The sequence below is a fragment of the Lissotriton helveticus genome, chromosome 6 (genome assembly GCF_964261635.1).
Source record: "Lissotriton helveticus chromosome 6, aLisHel1.1, whole genome shotgun sequence".
In the NCBI taxonomy this organism is placed as follows: Eukaryota; Metazoa; Chordata; class Amphibia; order Caudata; family Salamandridae; genus Lissotriton; species Lissotriton helveticus.
Window position 1 is genome coordinate 2,066,461,872 of NC_136067.1, and position 26,645 is coordinate 2,066,488,516.

The 26,645-nt window shown below is 44.3% G+C and overlaps 1 protein-coding gene across 1 annotated transcript in view; it reads left to right on the top strand.

Moving 5' to 3' along the window:
- LOC144762995 (uncharacterized) overlaps positions 1-26,645 on the top strand; it is a 128,359-nt gene that overhangs the window by 34,224 nt on the left and 67,490 nt on the right. Inside the window, exons 5-8 of the mRNA XM_078648308.1 lie at positions 9,460-9,606; positions 10,967-11,116; positions 14,184-14,324; positions 18,542-18,688. Coding sequence (XP_078504434.1) covers positions 9,460-9,606; positions 10,967-11,116; positions 14,184-14,324; positions 18,542-18,688 — 585 coding nt within the window. The remainder of the gene's footprint in view (positions 1-9,459; positions 9,607-10,966; positions 11,117-14,183; positions 14,325-18,541; positions 18,689-26,645) is intronic.

A 26,645-nucleotide genomic window follows, 5' to 3' on the forward strand; every position in this document is an offset into this window, starting at 1 on the left:
GACAAGCACTCTCCGCTGATTTTTTCTAACTTTGTTTAGTCTGAAAGGGTCCCTATGTACCCTTTGTATGTCTTCATCTAGGATTTTTCCGTCCAATTCAGGGGTAAAATCTTTTAACAAATTAACCATGAAGCTCCTTATGTTCTGCCCTTCCTGACCTTCAGGGATATTCAAGAATTGTAAGTTATTCCTGCTTGAGTTGTTTTCCAAGGTCTCCATGTTATCCCTGAGTTCCTTTTCAGTTAATCTCAGTTTATCTATGTCGTTCTGGCAAAGTTTCACATCCTCCCTGGTCTGCTCGAGAGTGGTCTCAACCGCCACAACTCTGTCAACTAATGCATTGACCTTGGACTCCAAGGCTTCACAGGTAGTCTGAATTTTTTCTTGATTATTCTCCGACTTAGCAAAGCTAAGTTTAATCTCCTTAAAGAGTGAACCCACCAAATCACCAATCTCAGCATGCAAGGGTGTTTCTGATCTTTGATCCTTATTCTTCATGATCTGTTGCAGGTTGTCTTCCCTTTTTGGTACCCTCCTCGATTTCTATGACATTCTCACCCTCGTCTCCCGGGTCCTTTGAGATAAAGACTTGATACATACCAATTAGGAGAATCCATTATTGTTAAAGTTGGCGAGGGCATTACCGGTTGATTAGTGAGAGAACCTCCAGTAACACTCTCCAATTTAAGTGACCTGTAACTTGGAGTTGGCTTCTCTTGCACCTTAAAAAAAGAACGCAGGGAGGGAGTCACTTTCAGGTTAAATCCTTTCTTTAACTGCTCTTTTTTAGCCGGTTTTGCAGCTGTGGTTGAAACTACCGCTGCTTATCCTCCTTTGGCTTTCGAAACCCTTTGTTTCCTATTGATGTGTTTCCCTAAATCACTATCCTGTAGTGTAGTTAACTCTTTATCTTGTTCCTGTTCTCTCTCTAACCCAGTTTCTGCCAAGGGACTATCATCATCCCCTGTGGGAGCCGGCACCAAGTTCGGATGCTTGTTTCTTAAGGCATAGCAGGTTTCTTTGAGATCAGTAACACTGTCTTTAATGTCTTCCCCCTCATAGGGTATTGGAGATGACTTGTTCTGTCTAGGAAGTGTTTGTGCGGAAGGGTATATCCCCTAGCAACTGAGCCGCCAGATTTGTGCTTGAAGTGGAAAACCCCCTTTGTTTGCCTCTACCTTTCTTCCTAATTTAATTCAGGCAACAATGGCATTTACTTCTGCACTGTCTCCAGTTTGAAAGTTAGTTTCAGGGTCCACTTTAAATTTTCTACTCGCTTACTTTATGTCCTCAACTTTGCCCCTGGGATGCTGCCCGTCGTTATTGCCAAACATTGAGAACCCCAAGGTTTTCTGTGTAATACGAGGGGATTTACATATGGATCCCCTAAAACGTACTCTCGGTGTTGCCCCGCGTTGATGCTGGAACTCCACCACGGCAACTGCCCAGAGGCTTCCTGCTTTCCCCCGTGCTCCCGAGCTGCTGGGGTGCCGATTCCAGGCAGGAAACGCCTCCACCTCCAGCTCCGACCTCCACCTCTGCTTCAGTTCCGCCTACGTCTTGCCGAGCCTCGAGAGTCCTTACACGCTGCCACCGCCCAATGGACCACTGTACGAGTTTCCTGATCTCACGGTTTCTGGCCCCCAAACGTTTACCTATGAGCCTGGTGAGTGAACCTCAGACCTGCAGAAAGCATTTCCCATTCAAAAGCTGCTTACAAGAGCCAGTCTGCGTCTTTACTCACTCATGTTTGCGGAGCTCACAACCTAGGCTCCTAGCCTGCCGCCATGTTCTCCCATATCCCCTGCCATTAATTCCTTTGTGTAGAAGAGACCGTTTAGGATATTATTTTGTCAGAGGCATATGGGACATCTCAGCATGATGCAACACTTTAGATGTTCCCCTGTCATTTTTCTAATAAGACCCTTGTAGGAGAAATATTGGCTAACATTTCGGATTTTTTGTACAGATACCAAACAAAATAAATAAGTCACTCTTTTTTTTTACATTTGTATTGTCCATTTACATAAGTTGGTAATAATTACAGAAATCTGAAATTATAGGAGCGTACGTACTGAGTACATATTTGTGTCAGCACTTAAATAACGCCTTTATCAATTTTGCATCGCAGTTATCCCCCACATGAACCCATCTTATGACAACTTTCCCAGAACAGCTCTAATCATGTCTGTTATTCGTTCAGCTCCGGTTCTGACTCTTCAGATGGCGGGGTACATATATTCCCTCTAAATGCATTCCACTTCTCCCATACTATGTCCATTTCTTGGGGCACCCTCTACGGACATAGACCACTTTCTCTGCCACCATTGCGCTATCCATAACGCTACACCATTGCCGATGTGTGGGAACGTCCTGCGCTTCCCAGTGTTGAGCTATGTTCCTTTTAGCCAGAATCATACCTAAAGTCGCCCAATCTTGAGCCACATGATTAAGATCTGTCGGCTCCCCGATGTTGAGGAGACACTTCTTGGATTCTAGGAGTACACTAGGTCCACAAACTTGTGAGATTGTATCCATGACAGCCTCCCAGTAGTGTGTCATTTTGGGGCATTCCCACAATGTGTGGTAGAAAGTGCCTGGCGTCTCGCAACCCTGCAGATACAGTGGTGTGTCAGTTATTCCGATTTTATACAATGTCATCTTTGTGTAGTGTGTTCGGTGCAGTATTTTGAGTTGCACTAGTTTTAGTTTGGAGGGTGTCGTCACTTCACGTGGGGACGCAAGCGCCTCCTGCCAATCCGTTTCATCCAGCTCCCCTACCTCGGCCTGCCATTTCTCACAAATAATTTTTGTGGGGACACGTTTGTTATTTACAATTTTACGATATGTCAGGGAAATGGCTTTTTTGTCATGTGGTCTGTCAACAGTCTGTCCTCCAGCGGTGAGGTCTCCGGGAGATCATAGCTTTTGTGACCACATGTTTGATCTGTAGGTAACGGTATTGTTCCATCAATGCCATCTCGTATGTCTCTTTGAGCTGGGAGAATGCAATGACCTTGCCTTTACTCCATAGGTCCCCTACCCTTGAAATGCCTATGAGGTCCTATCGCCTGAAGCCTTTACTATTGCGGAGTCTGCCTAGTCATCGGGTGTCCCAAAGTGGTGTGTGTTGTGTTAAGACCCCTTCCCAGCCAAGTGCACGGAGTGCCGTGAACCAAATGCGTATGGTGTGTGCAGTTGGTCCCAATAGTGTACTTTTGCAAGATTTATTATATAGTGCTCCCAGAACACCCTCTGCACCGAGAGTATGTCTATCCATGCGTAGCGTAGGTTTGTCTTCTGGGGCGTGCAGCCATTGATTTGTCACAATGAGCTGCAAGGCCGAGTAGTATGTTTTGATATTTAGTAGGGTGATTCCACCGTCATACCAACCCCTCACCAATTTCTGCATGGCTATGCAGGCAGGTTTTTCATCCCAGAGGAGATGACTTATTTCTGCATCGATCGCTTTAAAGTAGGAGTAAGGAAACGGAAATTTAGTGTTTTGCAGGGCATATAGGAACCTGGGGAGTGCCATCATTGTGAACAGGGCAGCTTGTCCCAGTAGTGTCAGTGGTAGGGAGGGCCAATGTTTAACATCACGGTGGAGTCTTTTCAGGGACTATAAATGATTTTTTTCGATAAATTGCGTGGGTTGGGTTGTATAGTCCTGGATATTTTAACCCCCCGTCTGCGACCTGTATCGTGCAGTCTTTTGGGAGTTGCGGAGGTGGGCCAAGGAAGCACATAAAGAACAGCTTTGGCCCAGTTGATAGTATATCCTGAGACTCTCCCATATGATGACCAGAAGGAAAAAACTGGGCTAAAATAGTCAAGTTTTAAGGAGTCTACGGAACTTCTTGTGGTCTGTTTCCAGGCGGAGGGATAGTGGCAGTGTATTCCAAGTTTCGGGGGCTACCCGGGAGAAAGATCTACCACCATTTCTGACGGTGCGGACCTTCAACACTGTCAGAAGGTATTTCCTATTGGACCTAAGGGTTCTAGCCTATTGGTGTATAGTGAGTTTTTTAGCTAGGTAGTGGGGTCCTTCATTATTCAGCATTTTATGCACCGAACAACACAATTTGAAATGGATCCTCTTTTTGATTGGAAGCCAGTGCAGGGTCCTTAAACTAGGCAAGGAAGGAGAATGCGGGGGCAGATTAAGGACCAGTCTGGCCACTGTATTCTGCACCACCTGGAGCTTGGCCAGGAGCTCTACATTAGTAGAGGCAAGAAGAGAGTTGCCATAGTCCAGGCGGCTAATAATTAGTCCCTGTACAAGGGGCATGCGGGAGGAAAGTGGTATCCACTTGAATATTTTTCTAAGACTGCGCATAAGTCCATAGCAAATGCGGATCAAATTGTTAATATGGTCGGACATAGAAAGTTTGGAGTCTAGAATTACACTGAGGTTGCGTGCAGCTGTCTTAGGAGGAGGGCAAGGTCCTAGGATGGGGGGCCACCAGTCGCAGTTCCATAGTTTGGCTGCATCCCCAAAAAGCAGAATCTCTGTTTTGTTGGCATTAAGGAGAAGGTGATTGTTCGTCATCCAGTTGTTTATGGCTATCATACAGAGTTTAAAGCGCTTTTTGGTCTCGGTGACATCTGATACCATGGTGATTAACAGCTGAGTGTCATCTGCGTAAGACACTGTTTGAAACCCAAACGATTTGATAAGTTTGGCTAAGGGGACACGTATAGGTTGAATAACGTAGGGCTCAAAATGGAGCCCTGGGGGACACCTTTGTTGATAATTTGGCTATCCGAGGAGAAGTCTCCTATATGAACTTTAAAGGCTTTGTATATAGGAGTTGGCCCCAGGCGCAAAATTTGGGACCGAAGCCCAGATGTCGTAGGGCTACAATAAGGAAGTGCCATTTGACTAGATTGAAGGCCATACGTGCGGCCAAGGGGAGAATGACAGCCTCTTTCTGGAAAGTGGGTATGAGGGCCATTACACTATTAAGTCGCCTCGGATAAAGTGTTGTATTCCAGCCCAGCATAAAACCTGATTGGTCCAGTTGTACTAGTGTTGTAAGGTACAGTTGGAGCCTAGTGGGCAGTGCCTTTGCTAGTATTTTTGCTTCTGCTTTCAGCAGCGAGATTGGCCGATAGGATGAGCATTCATGCAGTGGCTTACTGGGTTTTGAAATTGCTACGATTGTCGCTGTGCGCTGATCCCTGGGAAGTGCTCCTACTTCAAGACTGGCCTCATATATTTTGGCGTGAGTCTGCACGCTGCTTTTTTGTAGAGTTTGACGGGATGCCATTGGGACCTAGAGCTTTCCCCGTCTGGAGCCCGCCTATGGCTAGTGATAGTTTGTCAGATGTCGAGTTTGCCACCAGGGCCTGAACTTCATGAGGTGCAAGTGTGGGCATGTGTATGTCCTTAGATATGCAAGATTCTCCGCTAGTGTGGTCACCGCTTTAGGAGTATATATTGTCTCATAATGAATTGCAAATGTGTTTACTATCTGTTGCAGGTCTGTATTGGCCACCCAGGGAATCTGAATTCAATTGTGCCACCCAGCGACTAGCTCTCTCCCTTTTGGCTAACCAAGCTAGAAGTTTGCCAGCCTTATCTCCGACTTCATAAATAGTGTGCTGTGTTTTGGGGACTCTGGTCTTCGCCTCCTCCCACATATAGTACCTGTATTCTTGCTTTGCCAGTTTAGCTTATGAGTTGTGGTATCGTTGGGATCTGAGGAGTGTTCGACTTCGGCTTGGCCCACTGCCTGCTCAAGGGACTGCACTTCTTGCACTTTATCACTTTTATGGGGTGTGATTAGAAGAAGAGGAGAAGTGTGGCTCACTGGTTAGAGGCGGCAGACCCTGATGTAGAGGTCTGGCCCAGGACCAGGGTTCAATTCCCGACGCGGCAGGGTATCGGGCTCAATGTCCGCGGACTCGACAATTCTCGCATTGGTGCCTACTCTAATCATGGGTCCCACTCTGCAACTCTGGGCAATAGCTTGCTTAATCTCCACAACGGCCCCAGTGGCGCTGGGATGCCTGGTTCCACCTTGGGGGTGCCCAGTAGGGGGCATCTCACAGGGAAAACCAGGAAGGGTTCCACAGCGGTATAAAGTGCCAGGATACCCTGAGTAGGGGGCAGTGCGCTTTACAAGTAAACCCACATTTACATTTACATTAATGAAATTGCTTGGCCACTCAGTACTGCCTTATACGCCTCCCACAGGGTTGTCGAGGATGTTACTGAGTGTTCATTTTCGTAAAATGTTGCCTTGTGGTTGTAGTTAAGCCTTTGCAAATAGTTGCGTCCTTAAGAAAGCCGGGGTATATGGGAAATATGCGACGCCTCCCCAGGATGTGAGCTGTATACTTTATCATAACAGGGGAATGATCGCAGACACCCCTAAGGAGGTGTGAGATCTCCAACACTCTTTCCAAACCAGTAACCAATGTAAGGATATAATCTATCCTTGAAAGGCTATTATGTGCGCCGGAGTGGAAGGTTTATTGTCTTTCCTGAGATAAGCATGAGTGCCAATCATCTATGAGACTAAAGGGTCAAGAAATTCAGCTGATCGGAGGTGAGTACCGCATTGTTCCCTGAGGGGTTGTCGATCCAGCTTGGCGTTGAGCGTGTCATTAAAGTCACCCCCTTAGATCAATTCACCCTGTGGGAGTGTGAGCAGGATGTTACAGAGGGCCAGGAGGGCTAGGTTTCGTAGAGCGGGCGGGGTATATACTGAAACTAAATTATATGCTCGCCCTTCCTATTGGCATGAGAGAGCTGAAAACCGTCATGACCGTCTGTCTAGGACTCGTTCATAACAAGTTGGGAGTTTTTGTGAACCAGAATCCCCACACCCGCGAACCTGAGTGTGTTGCCATTTTAAACCCCCACCTATCTAGGGCTTTACAGGCCGCGCCCATTAAATGTGAATCTTGGATGAGGGCTACAGCTGGTGCTTGTCGTTTAAGGTATTGTGCGACCAACCCTCTCTTTATCTTGTCACATAGGCCATTAACATTCCACAATATGATTGAGAAAGGGGGGGCCCATCATATTAGAAGTCACGGGCTGTGTGTGTGGGAGGTCGGTCGGTATGTCCCCTTGTGTCAGTGAACGTAGAGTCAATGATCGAGCATGGAGAGTATTGCGATGTGGTTGTCGTGTACTAACAATTGACAAACATAGTCAGCATTAGGCATACCTGTGTGTAGAAAACAAACATAATCGTATACTGGTTCCCATCACCCCTCCCTGCCTCCCTGCAAGACATACATAACACTACCCGCCATCCCGACTTTGCAGAGTGCTTATTCCCTATAACTTGTACTTGCGTGAGGGGGAGAGTAGTCCAGCGATCACCCCGAGCCATCCCCGCCTTCAATAACATACTTGTTCAGTTAGTTCCGTTACAGCCTATATTGCAATTTATTACTGTTAAGACGCCAAGTGGGGCAAAAATCACAGTGAATCTGGCCAAGAATGGCAGTCCAGTACATTAGTGTCATTAGTGCTGTACGTCTATTCGTTCTCCTTGTTGGCCTCCATCTGGTTTCAGTCCTAAAGTACGTGAGCTCAAGGTATCTTAATATTCCAGTCTCCACCTGCGTTAAATCCTCCATTGAGCCTATGTCCCTTGAGTCTTGCAATGCCGCTTCCAATAGCCGTTGCTGTTGTTGCTTGCCTGTTTTTCGCAGCCCTGGGACCTGATGCCATCCCTCCAGCCAGTCATGGGCTTCCTTGGGTATCCTGAAGAACCATGTGTTACCGCCCGCTTCTACCCTCAACTTTGCTGGGAAAAGCATTGAGTAATTGAGTTCTCGGCTTCTGAGTTCTTTCTTTATCTCCAGAAAACTCCGCCGTTGTTTAGTTACCGCTGCCGTATGGTCTGGAAAGAATGAATCTACACAGTTCTCTAGTCGCAACGGAGGAGCCACTCATGCCGTTTGCAGTATGGCGTCACAATCAGGAAAATTAAAGATTCAGGCTAGGATTGGGCTGGCGGGGCCTCCGGTGTAGGCCTGCCTCCCGGTACTCGGTGGGCTCTTTCTACCGAGAAGAAACTTGACAGTCCTTGAGGCTGAAGATGGGTCTTGGTGAGATCTTCAACAAATAAATCCAGTGCAGGGCCCCCTTTACCCTCCGATACGCCAATAATTCGAAAATGTTTACGTCCTGAGCGGCCTTCCTGATCGTCGAGTTTGGCAGCTATAAGCATGTTTTCTGTTTCTAGTTGGAGTACTTGTCGTTGTTTAGACAGCCGTGTCTGTGGAGAGAGTTGTTGTGATAGTTTCAACTTCTGTCACTCTCATGGCCATTCTCTGGAATTTGGTTCACAAGAGTAAGATGTCCGTGGAGATGGACCCCACTGTGGTTTGGAACTTGTTAAGGGCGGACATAATATCTTGTAACGTGACTTCTGCAGGGCCCTTGGGCCATGGCTTTTTTCTCGTTTGGTGTTTCATTCTGCCTGGTCCTGCGGATCTTTAGTGTACGCGTGCTTGTCTAGTTTTAGTTGCTGCGTGCAAGAGATCCCAAAATCATGATTTGTGAATTTTGTAGCAGAGGTTGGGCACAAATTGTCATAGAAAATATTGCAATGATTGTGTGCAGTTGTCCCCTGACATAAGGCTATTGGTTTCTAGCCAGGAATGTGTATTTGCCCCTGACTAGAGTATGAGATACAAAGTAGTTCTGAAGGTGTTTTTTCTCAGGCAGCACCTGGTACACATTTAACAAAATATATTTTCCACTAAAGTTACCATAAATCTACATTCACGTTGGAATTAGATTCTTGAAAGTACGTGGAAAATAATTTGAAACCATATTTCTGCGTTTTTCCGGGTGGAAATTCAAAATGAAAAAATATTTTAATCTATGGCTTTTTATGGAAGATCTAGCCTTAACTACAGAGTGAAATTACTTAACTAGGTCACCATGGAAGAATAGCCATATGTGCCCACTGGCATGACCTTAATTAAAGCAAACACCATGACGGAGCTTCTTCTTGTGCTCACCAATATTGTCAAAATTGGATCGTGATAACATTGCTCAGCAAATCACCACTGTTCCAAATGCCAAAAATTTAACCCGGGCCCTGCATTGAAACTGCTTTCTGTGCTTGCCTTGTATGCCATTCAAAAAAGGGTCACTATATTAAACACAATGCCCACTATGTCCCTCAGTGTTGCTGTACTAATTCACGACATGAAGCCCTCTATGTACATAGGTAGTGCCAGATGTAAAGCAGTCCACTGTTTGTAATGTACCTTCCGCATTTTGCTGATTTCCAGGACAGCTTGTAATGTAAGAGAGAGAAGAAATGACAGAGAAACACAATCGAACCTGGACTCTACAGTCACTCATAAACACCTCCCCTAAAAACCCTGCTCATTAGGATAACATTACCTGGGTTATCATTTGTTATTAGGGTTTGGTTCAAGAAAAGATGCAAAGTAACAAATTCTCATTTATTTCAGTTTTACCAAAGCCAGGAAAGTGTCCCAAAGACAACAAGAAGTGCATCAAACCAGAAGTCCCACAGTGCAAGAGTGATGGTGACTGCACACGTGATTGGAAGTGCTGCAACTTCAACTGCGGATTAAAGTGCAAGGCTCCAGAGACAGGTATCAGTGTCAGGAGGGTGTGACATCTGATGTTGATGTTACATCTTTGCTTGTGTTGCTATTTTTAGGCTGAGCCTGGCCTGTAGATTGGGGGCAGGGCACAGTACACAGCTGAAATGTACTAGATGAATCTTATAAAACCTGCATTTGAAAGCTAATAACAACTTTCTGAGCTAATGACAGGTACCTGTCACATTCAGGGTACTGCCCTATTTCTTAACATGATTGTGGACCATTCTTCCAGCTTTCCTGGTTGTACCGCAAAGCACCGAAATCTGAAACTCATTACCCAAGAGCCTCCTTCTTATGTATTCATTGTTCATTATACACAGTGGTTCTAGAAAGAGTGTCTAAGAAAATGGTCTGAATTTACTTTTGCCAAATTTTGTATAAGCATATTTGCACATCTGCATATATGTTTATATGCACAGGTGAGTTGCCATGTGTCTGCACAAGTTGTGGCTGACCTTTGAGTGGGATAAGTTTATATTGAAGGGCTTTGTGCATTCACAAACTGGTGCTCTCTTCACGCTACATCACAGAAGCTCTTGTTATTATTTGTCCCATATATCATAGCACCTGGGCTGCAAGATGCTTGCTGTAATATGTATATTTCAATCCGTTGGTTAGACTCTCTGAGGTGCTCAACCTTCACCTACGTCATGACCTTTGCCACTGAACCTTGAGTGGGACATCAGTGCATACCTAAATACTGGGCGTGTGCATAATATGAAATACATGGCAGCACAAGACGTGTGCCTCGCTTGGCTATCCCACAATGTCCAGGTCACATACATGATTATGATACTGAACATGGAGAAGTGGTTACAAAAATGTGCAAAAATTGCACAAAATGAGCAAAAAATGTAAACCTCTGATTTGTCCTGTGAGATTTGTGAAGGGAGTGTTTAGTTAGAATTGGAATGTGCATAGTTGTATTTGTCTTTTATGTTGAAAGTGCACTGACCTCCAACCATAAATAGTATGTGTACCAAAATTGCCCTTAATATTCTATCATTTCATAACATGAAACATTAGAAGTAGCTCTCTGAATCCTGAAATCCTGGAGTAATCTTTTACAGCTCTCTTCAATTTATGCTGTTGGTTCTTTCTTGACCATCCTTTTCCCTCCCATTATGAAATCTACTCACATTTCTCTTCCTGTATTGCATGCTCACCCCCTTCATTGTGTGTAATATTTCCACTTCCTGATTGTGAATTTCATGTTCTGTTCTTATGCAAAAGATTTGTAAGCAACACATTTACTCCATATTTTTAGCATTGATTTCATTTCAGATAAAGGATTCAGATAGAAGTCAAAGATGGGATGTTTTATTTGAATCTGTCTGTCTTTTCTTAGCAATGAAATCTGGTGACTGTCCCAAGCGAATTTCATGGTGTGATCGTCCACCCCCATACAATCACATGTGTAGCAACGACACAGACTGTCCAGGAGAGAAGAAGTGCTGCATCGAGATTTGCAATCAGGAATGCAAGAATCCTGTGCCAGGTGACAACCCCTTTTCAATTAAGTGCCTTTTTGATCTTTTTTATCCAGACAAAGCTAGAAGAATTGTTGAAATGGAGTCAGGATATCAGAGACATCTATAGTCTGGTACTTCTTGAAATAATTGGTTCCATCATTTCCTTTGAATCTTTCAATGACTTCCCCTTCCAATCCACGGCCCCTCTAGAAACCTCATTGACTATTCTTCCCACCATTACACACCTTCCTTGTTTACCATGCTTCACAATACTGTTTGATTTCAAAATGTTGACTAAGTGCTGGGTAACTAGTGGATTGTGTAGCATTCATTTCCACCTTTGGGTTAGAGCTGGTTAGATCACAGATCACTTGGCGCATGATACTCCACCCTGACATCACTAATAACACAATCTGCTCAACATTAGCTCCCCCTGCTTTGGGTGACCAAGGAAGGAGATAGAATAAGAAGCCACGCATTACTCAATTGATAGCAAGACACTGATGCCATTGTGCAACACTCAAGTATTGTCATCAGAATATCTTCATAATATACACATAAATATTATGTCATAAAGTATCATTCCACTGAAATGCATACTAGAAAATCTACTGTCATTAAGACAATATTTTTTTAATGCTATTTATAACAAAATATTTATGCCAGATGATTTTCTTTATACAAAGCTCCGAGATATAACCAATGGCATATAAGCGCCTCTGACATCTACTGCAGTTTCCCTGCTACTTTAACATCACATACTGTTTCTGTCTTCTGCTTTGTGTATGTTGTTACATTGTCCTTACTTCCCTGTACCTGTTCTGTCTTTTTAATTTCACGCCATTAATGGTCCTTCTTAACTGATCCTCTTCCTAGTAGCATATCTTTGTCGAAATACACTCACTTTTTGCATAGTTTGTATACTCATATTTAAATATCTTTTGTCTAGGGGGCCAATATTTATATCTGCTGTCCACTTCGAAGTAAGGGAAGATTCTGAAGGTTTTTACTCTCTGAAGAGTCTGGAATTGTTTGCCCCTGCCCAGCCCCCATATTGTCTAGGGTTAAAGTAGACTGGTGTCAAACCCCTTTTCAGAATTGTGACTAACACACGAAACACAACCTGTCTGCCTGCTCCCAATCGAAAGTTATCGCTTAATAAATGTAAGAATGTAACCCAATGTCATCCTATGAGAGAGGGAGACCTTGCAGTAGGGAAATACAAATTTAGGAATGTTTTCTCCCAGGACATTTAAACCATAAATGTTCAGGTCCAATATTTTAAATAAAATGCACCCTGCCCTTTGGGTTGCTGAGGCTCTACCATAGGGGTGGCTTGTATGTATTAAAAATAAAGGTCAGAGCCTGGCAAAAAGTTGTTTTTGCAAGTTAAAATGGCAGTTTAAAACTACACACAGAGGCTGCAATGTCTTTAAGGGCTTCTTAAATAGGAGGGAAAATGTGTGATGCCGGCTCAGTATTATTTTATTTACAAATAAAGTAAATTAAATATGCCAATTGGGTTTAAGCCAATCCTACCATGTTTAAAGGAGTGTGCAGAAGCACTTTGGCATTGTAAAGCAGTGGTAAAGGGCACAGGGTCCTAGAGCCAGCAAAAACAAGATCAGCACAAAATAGGAGGGGGTTGGAGGAAAACGTTTGGGGAATGACCATCCTAAGGATGACAGGCCTAACAATGGTATATTTAGTTTGCCTAGAGTGGGCAACTACTTCTGCACCAAAGCTGGGTCTGCATTAGACAGTCTGCTTGTTTCTACACTTGTACTTCTACTTTTTGATTGATTGATTGATTGACTAGCTCAGGAGATGGCAAAATGTTGATCATTTATTGTAAAAATGTTTTGGATTGTATAAATAAGAGAGTTTTGTGCACCTCTCTTGACGCTTGCAAGTGCAGCAAAGTGGTGTCATGCGTTTAGCTAATTGGGGTGTGACCAGACCCATGAGATAGTTCTATCTTGCTAATATCCATGACTACTGTAAGTGCAAGATATTGAGAAGCCCAGCTAGGAGTCCTTTTTTAACCTGCATGCAGAGCCTTTATACCTTAAATCCAGAGTCATGATCTGCACATGGGCTGTTCTCCTTATTATATTTCTCCATTCTCTGACTGGTTCTCCCTCCACCTTCTTGGTTGATGGATCATGTTCTACATCTCTTCACATTTCAGCCACAAATTACTTTTTGTAGCAAAAATCATTTAGGGTACTGTTTTGTTAGAGGCACATGGCACAGTTCAGAAAGGGGCTTCACTACAGATGTTACCCTCACAGTTATCTAATAAAACCCTAGTAGAAGAACTAATGGCTAATAATTCAGTTTATTTCCACAACTATCAGACATAATAATAAGGGCCCCTTTTTAATATTAGTGTTTTTTTCTGTGGTTCATGGTATATTACCACCTGGTTGAAAAATGTAATCTACCTGTTTCATCTGTATTATTGATACTCTACGGTTCTGCACATGAGTAAAACCCCTTCAATAACTCAGCATTAATTCTTCATCCATCTCAGGCTTTTCCACATTTTGAAATTGCTGCTAATGATTAAAGGGTACAAAGCTGATTCCCAAAGAGCCAAAATAGAGCATTAACTCCAACATTGATAAATTATCATTGCCTGCCTTACGCTATAGCCTGGAAAAAGAGGCTTTATGTTCTTCTTGGTGAAACATAAGTAGAAAGGTTAAGGTGCTTTATATGTTATATTTTAGTTGTAGAAAATCAACATATCTTGTAAGGCTGAAATGCTGACTACTTTTACTGATTACCAGATGTTACCCCTATTGAATTGCCACATTCAGTGTACAGGATATCAAATTCGATCAGCACCCATATGTAATTCTGATGCCTGTCTGACGAACAAAGGTTGGGTAGTACAACAGGGTAAAAAGTGTATCTCTGGAGGAGTAAGCAAACAAATGGTGTAATTTTTCATTTAAAAATGCTTTGTTTGTGGTGTAATGATGGCCAATACGTAAGCACTTTTGTTGTGTTTGGGGGATCCCATTACGTCTCTACTATGCCGCTGTAAGAAAAGGTTGTTGAATCTTGTAACTTCCTCTGTTACAGCGAAAACCGGTGTGTGCCCAAAAGACACAGTTGTGTGCAAAAGCCCAGAACCGGATAAGTGCACGACTAACAGCGACTGCCCAGGAAATCAGATATGCTGCTCCTTCAGCTGTGGACTTAAGTGCAAGAATCCGGCTACAGGTATTACTCAGAGCCACTCACAGGAAGACAATCAAGGATCTCAACATTTTATTAAACAGGGCTTGTGACTGTGTACCCCATTCCCCCCCCCATTACCCCGGATGCTGACACCATAGTCAAAAGCAATGGGCAATAAAAAGTGATATTTCAAATGGTCCTTTGTGATAAAATATAAACTTATAGAATGTGCTTTATAGTGTGTTTTCAATATCATGACTTTATTCCTCATCCAGCCCCATCCTCCTGGCATATCATGGTTCCTGTATTCCTGTAAGAAAGGCAATCAATTACATTTGCCACTTTATGTGCAGAACCCATTTTACTAATTAGATTGCACTTTATGTGGCTGCACAGCTTAAAACAAGGCTCTCTAAGTGCCTTGAGCGGGCACAGCAGGATGCTGGCAGAAACAGGATTTCAAGGCACTGGTTCAGCCTGTAAAAATGGGCAGGTCTTTGAGTTGAAGACATTTTGTAGTTTTTATAAAGATCAAGAACTAAAAAAGCATTGGAAGAGAGCAGACGCTTTATAAGGTTTTCCATCATTCCGCAGAGTACCTGGGTAACCTTAGTAGCCAAGAGCATAAGAAAAGTGCAGGAGGTATGGACTGGCTGCTGCTCAGGTGGGGCCAAGAAGCATCCTAAAGCCACAGAGGCTATACACACCTTTGACAGCATATAGTCAACTGTGCTCAACCTCACTTCTAAGGTCTGAATGGTCTGTGGTAATGATACTACAGAATAAACACAGTTTAAATAAAATTGTAACTGTGCGGACAAATATGCTAGAAAAAATAATATATTAAGAGAAGCAGATGAGGTTAGCAGATAACAAGGAATAGTTCACACAGCTAAGTGGGTAATAGAAAAACTAAAAGATGTGTCTGGTGATTGGTTGTAATTAAAGCAATAGACAAAGCAAATAATATATACTTACTTGGGGTTCAGAAGTTACAATCCAGGTGAAATTATTCTATTCTCACACTCATGGATTTTTGGGTGTCTAATTCTGTAAAACTTTAAATGCAAACAGTTTGTAGGATGGTATGCTTCTGCAGATCTGTATCTGTGGTTTACACTCCTCATTCTTTGTAAAGGAAAAGGAGACCTGTGAGATTGCAGATAATCCATGCTTCGAGTCGCCCATTAACATGCTACTCCTAAACTGGGTGGTTGACTTCATGCCTCCACTAGATTAGAATGAGTTTATTTAATTAAAACTAGGCCAAGAGTATCTCAAATAAAAAAGAGTGCAGGCCAGGGCTTGCCCTTAGTTCTTGTGCCCCTTCCTTCTTAAAGGATTGTAAGTCTTCTTTCAGGGATGCGAAAAAGCGATTCCAGATAGGGGCGAGGGATGGATATGTCCATCGGTCCTCCATCCCTTTGCTGACTCTCTCCCAGGTGCATCCTCACCCGGGGTCCCCATTGTTTTCAGCAGAATGACTTTCAAATTACTGCCTTTTTTTGCTATTGCTGTTGTCATCGTAGAAGCCGATAAAGTTCCTCAGTGACTTTCGCTTCAGCACCCAGGGGAGCCACATTCATACATCTAGTAAGCACAGGTTGAGGCTGACTGCAGTGATTCTCGTTCTCGCAAGGTCCAGGGTCTCCATGTGCTGCGGTCGCAGGTCTGTGCCCACGGTTAATGACTGGCTCGAGGACGCTTCACGCTGTCAGAGACTTCTGTCCGAATTCTGGGACTTGGTGCCAGCCAATTGCCGCCCGATCGATATCTGGGGTCCCCTGGTTTCCTATCTCCATCAACCGGGCACCCTTTCCCTGTGCGACCTCTCCCTCGTTCCCCGCCAGCACTCCCCCCCGCGGCGGCTGCCGGTGCTGGCTTGTGAGGTGCTGTTCCTATACCCACTCACCCCCTGTTCACTTAAGAGAGATGTCATCAGTAATGCATTCTTTCAAATAAACAATTTAAAAAGCATCTCCCACCTCTATAGTTTACCAGAGAACAGCAGCTGGAGCCAACTCCAAATTTCACTAGAGCAATTACTTGCATGCTTGCCCTGTAATTATATTTTAGCAGACGTCCTAAGGGCTAGAATGAGGTCTTTGGTCTCAAAGAGAGAGTCCACACTGACCCCTTTCTTGGTAAACGTGTGATCTCTCTGACTGGGATAGAGTAAAATACTGAAACTATACATTCTTAGTGCTATACAAACCTGCTGCTGATGTGCTAAAGATCCCACTACTTCCCCAAATAACTCCACTCCAGCAACCTCCACCAGCACACTTCTAAGCTTGCTATACATGATGGAGGAGAATGCATTCACTTTCCCATCAACACACCTGTGCTTTGTTTACGGTAATACAGTACACCTAAATTGCATGTGCTTTCTATGCAATGTGAGAGATTTCCTATGTATACATGAGGTCCTTTCATGGACCCAAATTCGTTTTGGAAAGAATCATGATGGGCCACTCATTCAAATCATGCCTGCCCAGTGCTCTTCCTCCAACTACTGCTACCATAGATGGCAGAACAAACTGTCTGTAAAGACTGAGGGCTCTAGTCCATACCTGCTTCGATCATTGTTTTGGGGCAAGGTTAACAGAAAATCTTCTGATTTGTGTTACAGGTGAGAAAACTTATGTTACAGGATTCTCCTCCCATTAAGAATTTAGGTGCAGAATTTCCTCCATCAGAGAAATGGATCACTATTTACTTTTACCACCAAACTCTACAACAAGTTATTTGTGTTTCGAAAGCTGTCATGTGTTCTCCTGATCAGTTAAGAGATACTTATTCACAAGAAACCTTCTGAACACGTAGTCCTTCATTATAATCTGGACAGGGAATGAACAAGCCCCTTTGTGCAAAGGTACAAAGGTCAGCAGCAAAGTACTGTGATCTCAAAAAAGAATCACTGTGGCAATGGAATGACTTAGTGACAATAACTTAACCATTTGGGAGAGTTTCTTATAATAAATTGATAATAATTTAACAACAATGTTCAGATGATAATGACCAACACTGACTGCAAAACAGAGAAAGTAAATGATTAAAGATAACGTGAACAAGTGCTTTCTCTTTTATCACTCAAAGCAAGAGAGCATAAAATCATTTTAAGGAGGTTCAGCCACTAAGAAAATGATTAAAATGAGGCACAAATTGTCATAGAAAATATTACAATAAATTTCTATTGTTGCCCCCTGACTTACAGTTATTAACTTCTAGCCAAGAATGTATATTTGGCCCCCAAATAGGAGTTGAGAGACAAACTAGTTCTGAACTAGTTTTCTCAGGCGAAACCTGGTACACATAAAAAGAATTCCACTAAAGTTATCACAAATCTACATTGACCTTTGAATTAGATTATTGAAAGTAAGTGGAAAATAATGGTAAATCATTTGTCTGCTGTCGTCCGTGTGGAGATTTAACATACAAAAATGTTTTTCATGTAGGGATTTAAATAAAAGATCTAGGTGCATATTTTCAAGAACAGGCGATAAAATTATCGCCGCTTTATCGGCAGGAATATGCCCTTGTGAATTCCCATAGCGGCCCAGGTTAAAACCAGAACCTGGGCTGCTTTGGAAATTCACAAGGGCATATTATCAAGCCCATTATCGCCACTTTAGCGGCAGTTTCCTGGCGATACTTTTTTAGCCTGTTCTTGATAATATGGCCCTTAGCCTTTACAACAGATAGAAAATTCATAACTAGGTAGCTATGATAAAAAAAACATGTGCTCACTGGTGTGGGTTTAATTAAAGCAAAAACCAGGACAGAGCACCTTGTTGTGTTTACGAATATTTTCAAACTTAGACCCTGATATAATTGCCCAACAAATAACCACTGTTCCAAATGTGGGCCCTACATTGAAAATGATTTCTGTTCTCACCTTTTATGTCATGCTAAAGGGGAACTATCATAAACACTATGCCTGCTAAGTCACTCAGTATTGCTGTACTAAGTTAGGGCAGGAAGCACTCTGTGTACATAGGCAGTGTCAGATGTAACGTCTTCCACTGTCTGTGATGTACCTTCCTTGCTTTGTTGATGTTTAGGACAGCCTGTAATGTAAGAGAGACAAAAAATGTCAAAGTAACTCAATCAAACCTGGACTCTACAGTCACTCATAAACAACTCCCCCCAAATCCTGCTCATTATTATAACATTAACTGGGTTGTCATTTGCCTTCATGGTTTGATTCAAGAAAAGACACAATGTAACAAATTAAAATATTTCTTCTATTTTTTCAGTTTTACCGAAACAAGGAACGTGCCCCAAAGACAGCATAATTTGCATCAAAGCAGAAGACCCCCAGTGCCAGAGTGATTGTGACTGCAAAGGGGATCTGAAGTGCTGCTACTTCAGCTGTGGATTAAAGTGCAAAGCTCCAGAGACAGGTATTAGTGTTAGGGGGGTGTGAGATCTGATGTTCACATGGAATCTTCACTTGTGTTTCTGTTTTAAAGCTCAGTCTAGCCTGTAGACAGAGGGCAGGGCACTGCACATACCTGACATTTTCAAGATTAATCTTATAAAACTGCATTTGAAGGCTAACAACACCTTTCTAAGCTAATGACAGTTATCTGTCACATTCAGGCTACTGCCCTTTTTCTTGACTTGAGTGTGGAACATTCATCCAGCTTCCCTGGGAGCACCGTGAAGCACCTAAATCTGAAACTCATTATGCGAGCGCCTCCATTATGTACCCATTGTTCATTATTTCCAGAGTTGTTCTAGAGAGTGTGTGTAAGAAAAAGGTCTGAATTTACTAGTGGAACATTTTGTAGAAGCATATTTGCACATGTGCATTGCTGTACATGTGCACAAGTGAGTTGTCATGTGTGTGCCCAGGTTGTAGCTGAACTGGGAGTGTGATCAGGGTATATTGAAGGACTTTCTGCATTCACAGTCTGATGCTCTCCTCACGCTACATCGCAGACTGTAATTGTAATTGTAATTGTAGGGTTACTTATATAGCGCAAGCTGTCACCCTGCGGGTATCCTGGCGCTTAGAACTGACATGCAGGCAAGCCAAAGCATCAGAGGACGAGGAGTTATTCCTTAGGAAAAAGCCAAGTTTTCAGGCTCTTTCTGAGCTCGGTCAGGGAGTCAATTTGTTTGACACGCTGTGATAGTTCGTTCCATAAGTGTGCGACAGCCACACTGAAGGCCCTCCCCCCATCCTAGAGCGCTTAGATCTAGGAATCGTCACCAGATTGGCTCTGGAGGAGCAAAGCTGCCTCTTAGGGAGGTACCAGCTAATTTTTTCCTGCAGTGGAACGGGCCCCTGATCGTGTACCGCTCTGTGCACCATACAGAGCGTTTTAAACTCGACCCTTTCCCTAATAGGCAACCAATGTAAGTCTTTTAAAGCCACAGTGGTGGAGGACCTACGTTGCCTATTTAGCACCAGCTTTGCTGCTGCAGAATGTACTCTCTGCAACCCCTGAAAGATGTATTGAGGTGCTCCTAAATACAGAGAGTTGCAGTAATCCAGCCTGCTTAGCACTGTGCTTCTCACTACGAGGGAACGTGAGTCCTTTGGTAACAGTGGGAGTATCCGGCACAGCATGCGCATCAAAGAGAAGCACACACTGGCAGTCTTGTTTGCTTGCAACTCCATCTTTAGATTATTATCCAACAGAACCCCCAGATTACGCACCGTATTAACAGGGGCTAGAGGTTCTTTTTCAGGGGTGAGCCTAAACGCCAGTGGCAGCTGCTTAGACATTTTCCCCGAAGAGCAGTACACCACCTCAGTTTTTCCACCATTAAACTGCAGCGAGTTTCTCCCTAGCCAACCAGCAGTCTGACGCATACACTCCTGGAACGTGTCCATGGATACTACGTATTTTCCTTCCAGAGAAAACGCCAGTTGAGCATCGTCAGCATAATTTACTAGGTCAACTCCAAATGATTTATTGATCGGAAACAGGGGCTGCAAATAGATATTAAACAGAATAGGGCTGATTGCAAAGCCCTGAAGCACCCCATAAATTACCAATGATTTGCTAGAGCTGAACGGTGCCATAGTCACCATCTGCTGTCTCTCCGATAAATAGGACTGTAGCCACTGCAGAGCCCATCCCTTCACCCCGATCTTCCTCAGTCTGTCCACCAGTATTAAATGATTCACCGTGTCGAAGGCGGCCGACATATCAAGAAGCACTAAAACAGAAGCACTCCTGTTGTTGGATCGCCTACGTAAATTGTCCAGCATAGTTGCCAGCGCTGTCTCCGTCCCGTGACCTGGACGGAACCCAAATTAGTCCTTATCCAGCAGTTGATTATCCTCTAAAAAGCAAGATAAAGTCTTGCTTACTACCCTTTCCAAGATTTTAATTGGATAAGGTAAGATGGGTCTAAAGCTTGCTGGAATTGCTGGTTCCAGTGAGGGCTTCTTAATCAAAGGAGTCACCATGGCTTGCTTCCACTGATCTGGAACTATACCCTCTTCCAAAGATTGATTACAGATCTGTCGCAACCAAGGGAAGGTATCTTGACCGTATGTCTTCCAGATTTTATGTGGGAGAGGGTCAAGAGGAGAACCCAATGACACACTATGAGCCATATCATTGAAAGTAGTGTTAGTGAGGGCTTGAAAACTGTCCAAGGAGGCTGTCACGCTCAGGTCCTCGTCCACCCTCTGCACAACATTATCCTGGTCTCCAATAGTATGGAGATGGAGGCCATCAATAATTTTGGCAATTTTATCTTCAAAACACAAGGAGATCTCATCACAGAGTTTCTGTCAGGCTACCACCCTGTTGCTTGTACAAGTCGGGGTGGATAGTTCCTTAACGATTTTGAAGAGATCCCTAGTACTATTGGGCGCTTGTATAATGGACTTAGCATAGAAGTCTGCCTTAAACTTAAGGATAGACTCCTTGTACTTAATCTGCACTGCTCTCAGTTCTTTCCTATCTGACTCTAGATACTTCTTCCTCCACTTCCTCTCTGCTGTCTTACAGCCCAAACGTAGTAATCTCAGTTCTTCATTATACCACGGGGCTGTACTTTTCTTCCTGTTTTTGACCTTCTTTACCGGGATTAGCTGGTCCAAGGTGTCAGTTATGTGGTTACAATAAATTTTATAAATATCCTCTATTGTAGCAGTCGCGTCAAAGTGATTTTCATTGGAGAGAGTCTGGAGGGTCCTATTTTTTCTTAGTTTGCCCACTCCCTTCCTCTCCAATAAGTCGCTGGACAGCGGATATTGCCCCTTAAGCAGGGCAATGTAGTGTGAAAATGAATTAAGTAATGGTCGGTCCAAATTTGTGGTGTTATGTTTGACACTCCTGTTTCAGATTGGTTTGCAATTTTGGAAAAGGGGGGAGGTGATGGACAGAGTTTCTGAATGATGCAGAATACTCTTACCAAGTCAAGAGATCATGGTTTTAATCCATCACCGTTTTTTAGCTCACTGCACCATCCCAGCTCAGAACCTGGCTATATGCAAATTAGTCCGTTCCTGTCCCAGTGCATGATGGGAACAGGACAAACCAAACTACCAAGCCAATTCTTATACTGGGAAGGAAACAAGCTCCCGGGGACCGGTTTCTGGCATCACAGCCTTCTTCGGCCCGGTTTGCTTGAATCCTGATGGTGCAATGAGCAAGGGACTCACGTCTGAGTATACCCTCCCACACATAGTGTGGATAAAAACGATTTTGGAAAAGGGGGGAGGTGATGGACAGAGTTTCTGAATGATGCAGAATACTCTTACCAAGTCAAGAGATCATGGTTTTAATCCATCACCGTTTTTTAGCTCACTGCACCATCCCAGCTCAGAACCTGGCTATATGCAAATTAGTCCGTTCCTGTCCCAGTGCATGATGGGAACAGGACAAACCAAACTACCAAGCCAATTCTTATACTGGGAAGGAAACAAGCTCCCGGGGACCGGTTTCTGGCATCACAGCCTTCTTCGGCCCGGTTTGCTTGAATCCTGATGGTGCAATGAGCAAGGGACTCACGTCTGAGTATACCCTCCCACACATAGTGTGGATAAAACCGATTTTGGAAAAGGGGGGAGGTGATGGACAGAGTTTCTGAATGATGCAGAATACTCTTACCAAGTCAATAGATCATGGTTTTAATCCATCACCGTTTTTTAGCTCACTGCACCATCCCAGCTCAGAACCTGGCTATATGCAAATTAGTCTGTTCCTGTCCCAGTGCATGATGGGAACAGGGCAAACCAAACTACCAAGCCAATTCTTATACTGGGAAGGAAACAAGCTTCCGGGGAAACCATGATCTCTTGACTTGGTAAGAGTATTCTGCATCATTCAGAAACTCTGTCCATCACCTCCCCCCTTTTCCAAAATCGGTTTTATCCACACTATGTGTGGGAGGGTATACTCAGACGTGAGTCCCTTGCTCATTGCACCATCAGGATTCAAGCAAACCGGGCTGAAGAAGGCTGTGATGCCAGAAACCGGTCCCCGGGAGCTTGTTTCCTTCCCAGTATAAGAATTGGCTTGGTAGTTTGGTTTGTCCTGTTCCCATCTTGCACTGGGACAGGAACGGACTAATTTGCATATAGCCAGGTTCTGAGCTGGGATGGTGCAGTGAGCTAAAAAACGGTGATGGATTAAAACCATGATCTCTTGACTTGGTAAGAGTATTCTGCATCATTCAGAAACTCTGTCCATCACCACCCCCCTTTTCCAAAATCGGTTTTATCCACACTATGTGTGGGAGGGTATACTCAGACGTGAGTCCCTTGCTCATTGCACCATCAGGATTCAAGCAAGCCGGGCCGAAGAAGGCTGTGATGCCAGAAACCGGTCCCCGGAAGCTTGTTTCCTTCCCAGTATAAGAATTGGCTTGGTAGTTTGGTTTGCCCTGTTCCCATCATGCACTGGGACAGGAACAGACTAATTTGCATATAGTCAGGTTCTGAGCTGGGATGGTGCAGTGAGCTAAAAAACGGTGATGGATTAAAACCATGATCTATTGACTTGGTAAGAGTATTCTGCATCATTCAGAGACTCTGTCCATCACCACCCCCCTTTTCCAAAATCGGTTTTATCCACACTATGTGTGGGAGGGTATACTCAGACGTGAGTCCCTTGCTCATTGCACCATCAGGATTCAAGCAAGCCGGGCCGAAGAAGGCTGTGATGCCAGAAACCGGTCCCCGGAAGCTTGTTTCCTTCCCAGTATAAGAATTGGCTTGGTAGTTTGGTTTGCCCTGTTCCCATCATGCACTGGGACAGGAACAGACTAATTTGCATATAGCCAGGTTCTGAGCTGGGATGGTGCAGTGAGCTAAAAAACGGTGATGGATTAAAACCATGATCTATTGACTTGGTAAGAGTATTCTGCATCATTCAGAGACTCTGTCCATCACCACCCCCCTTTTCCAAAATCGGTTTTATCCACACTATGTGTGGGAGGGTATACTCAGACGTGAGTCCCTTGCTCATTGCACCATCAGGATTCAAGCAAGCCGGGCCGAAGAAGGCTGTGATGCCAGAAACCGGTCCCCGGAAGCTTGTTTCCTTCCCAGTATAAGAATTGGCTTGGTAGTTTGGTTTGCCCTGTTCCCATCATGCACTGGGACAGGAACAGACTAATTTGCATATAGCCAGGTTCTGAGCTGGGATGGTGCAGTGAGCTAAAAAACGGTGATGGATTAAAACCATGATCTATTGACTTGGTAAGAGTATTCTGCATCATTCAGAGACTCTGTCCATCACCACCCCCCTTTTCCAAAATCGGTTTTATCCACACTATGTGTGGGAGGGTATACTCAGACGTGAGTCCCTTGCTCATTGCACCATCAGGATTCAAGCAAGCCGGGCCGAAGAAGGCTGTGATGCCAGAAACCGGTCCCCGGAAGCTTGTTTCCTTCCCAGTATAAGAATTGGCTTGGTAGTTTGGTTTGCCCTGTTCCCATCATGCACTGGGACAGGAACAGACTAATTTGCATATAGCCAGGTTCTGAGCTGGGATGGTGCAGTGAGCTAAAAAACGGTGATGGATTAAAACCATGATCTATTGACTTGGTAAGAGTATTCTGCATCATTCAGAGACTCTGTCCATCACCACCCCCCTTTTCCAAAATCGGTTTTATCCACACTATGTGTGGGAGGGTATACTCAGACGTGAGTCCCTTGCTCATTGCACCATCAGGATTCAAGCAAGCCGGGCCGAAGAAGGCTGTGATGCCAGAAACCGGTCCCCGGAAGCTTGTTTCCTTCCCAGTATAAGAATTGGCTTGGTAGTTTGGTTTGCCCTGTTCCCATCATGCACTGGGACAGGAACAGACTAATTTGCATATAGCCAGGTTCTGAGCTGGGATGGTGCAGTGAGCTAAAAAACGGTGATGGATTAAAACCATGATCTATTGACTTGGTAAGAGTATTCTGCATCATTCAGAGACTCTGTCCATCACCACCCCCCTTTTCCAAAATCGGTTTTATCCACACTATGTGTGGGAGGGTATACTCAGACGTGAGTCCCTTGCTCATTGCACCATCAGGATTCAAGCAAGCCGGGCCGAAGAAGGCTGTGATGCCAGAAACCGGTCCCCGGAAGCTTGTTTCCTTCCCAGTATAAGAATTGGCTTGGTAGTTTGGTTTGCCCTGTTCCCATCATGCACTGGGACAGGAACAGACTAATTTGCATATAGCCAGGTTCTGAGCTGGGATGGTGCAGTGAGCTAAAAAACGGTGATGGATTAAAACCATGATCTATTGACTTGGTAAGAGTATTCTGCATCATTCAGAGACTCTGTCCATCACCACCCCCCTTTTCCAAAATCGGTTTTATCCACACTATGTGTGGGAGGGTATACTCAGACGTGAGTCCCTTGCTCATTGCACCATCAGGATTCAAGCAAGCCGGGCCGAAGAAGGCTGTGATGCCAGAAACCGGTCCCCGGAAGCTTGTTTCCTTCCCAGTATAAGAATTGGCTTGGTAGTTTGGTTTGCCCTGTTCCCATCATGCACTGGGACAGGAACAGACTAATTTGCATATAGCCAGGTTCTGAGCTGGGATGGTGCAGTGAGCTAAAAAACGGTGATGGATTAAAACCATGATCTATTGACTTGGTAAGAGTATTCTGCATCATTCAGAGACTCTGTCCATCACCACCCCCCTTTTCCAAAATCGGTTTTATCCACACTATGTGTGGGAGGGTATACTCAGACGTGAGTCCCTTGCTCATTGCACCATCAGGATTCAAGCAAGCCGGGCCGAAGAAGGCTGTGATGCCAGAAACCGGTCCCCGGAAGCTTGTTTCCTTCCCAGTATAAGAATTGGCTTGGTAGTTTGGTTTGCCCTGTTCCCATCATGCACTGGGACAGGAACAGACTAATTTGCATATAGCCAGGTTCTGAGCTGGGATGGTGCAGTGAGCTAAAAAACGGTGATGGATTAAAACCATGATCTATTGACTTGGTAAGAGTATTCTGCATCATTCAGAGACTCTGTCCATCACCACCCCCCTTTTCCAAAATCGGTTTTATCCACACTATGTGTGGGAGGGTATACTCAGACGTGAGTCCCTTGCTCATTGCACCATCAGGATTCAAGCAAGCCGGGCCGAAGAAGGCTGTGATGCCAGAAACCGGTCCCCGGAAGCTTGTTTCCTTCCCAGTATAAGAATTGGCTTGGTAGTTTGGTTTGCCCTGTTCCCATCATGCACTGGGACAGGAACAGACTAATTTGCATATAGCCAGGTTCTGAGCTGGGATGGTGCAGTGAGCTAAAAAACGGTGATGGATTAAAACCATGATCTATTGACTTGGTAAGAGTATTCTGCATCATTCAGAGACTCTGTCCATCACCACCCCCCTTTTCCAAAATCGGTTTTATCCACACTATGTGTGGGAGGGTATACTCAGACGTGAGTCCCTTGCTCATTGCACCATCAGGATTCAAGCAAGCCGGGCCGAAGAAGGCTGTGATGCCAGAAACCGGTCCCCGGAAGCTTGTTTCCTTCCCAGTATAAGAATTGGCTTGGTAGTTTGGTTTGCCCTGTTCCCATCATGCACTGGGACAGGAACAGACTAATTTGCATATAGCCAGGTTCTGAGCTGGGATGGTGCAGTGAGCTAAAAAACGGTGATGGATTAAAACCATGATCTATTGACTTGGTAAGAGTATTCTGCATCATTCAGAGACTCTGTCCATCACCACCCCCCTTTTCCAAAATCGGTTTTATCCACACTATGTGTGGGAGGGTATACTCAGACGTGAGTCCCTTGCTCATTGCACCATCAGGATTCAAGCAAGCCGGGCCGAAGAAGGCTGTGATGCCAGAAACCGGTCCCCGGAAGCTTGTTTCCTTCCCAGTATAAGAATTGGCTTGGTAGTTTGGTTTGCCCTGTTCCCATCATG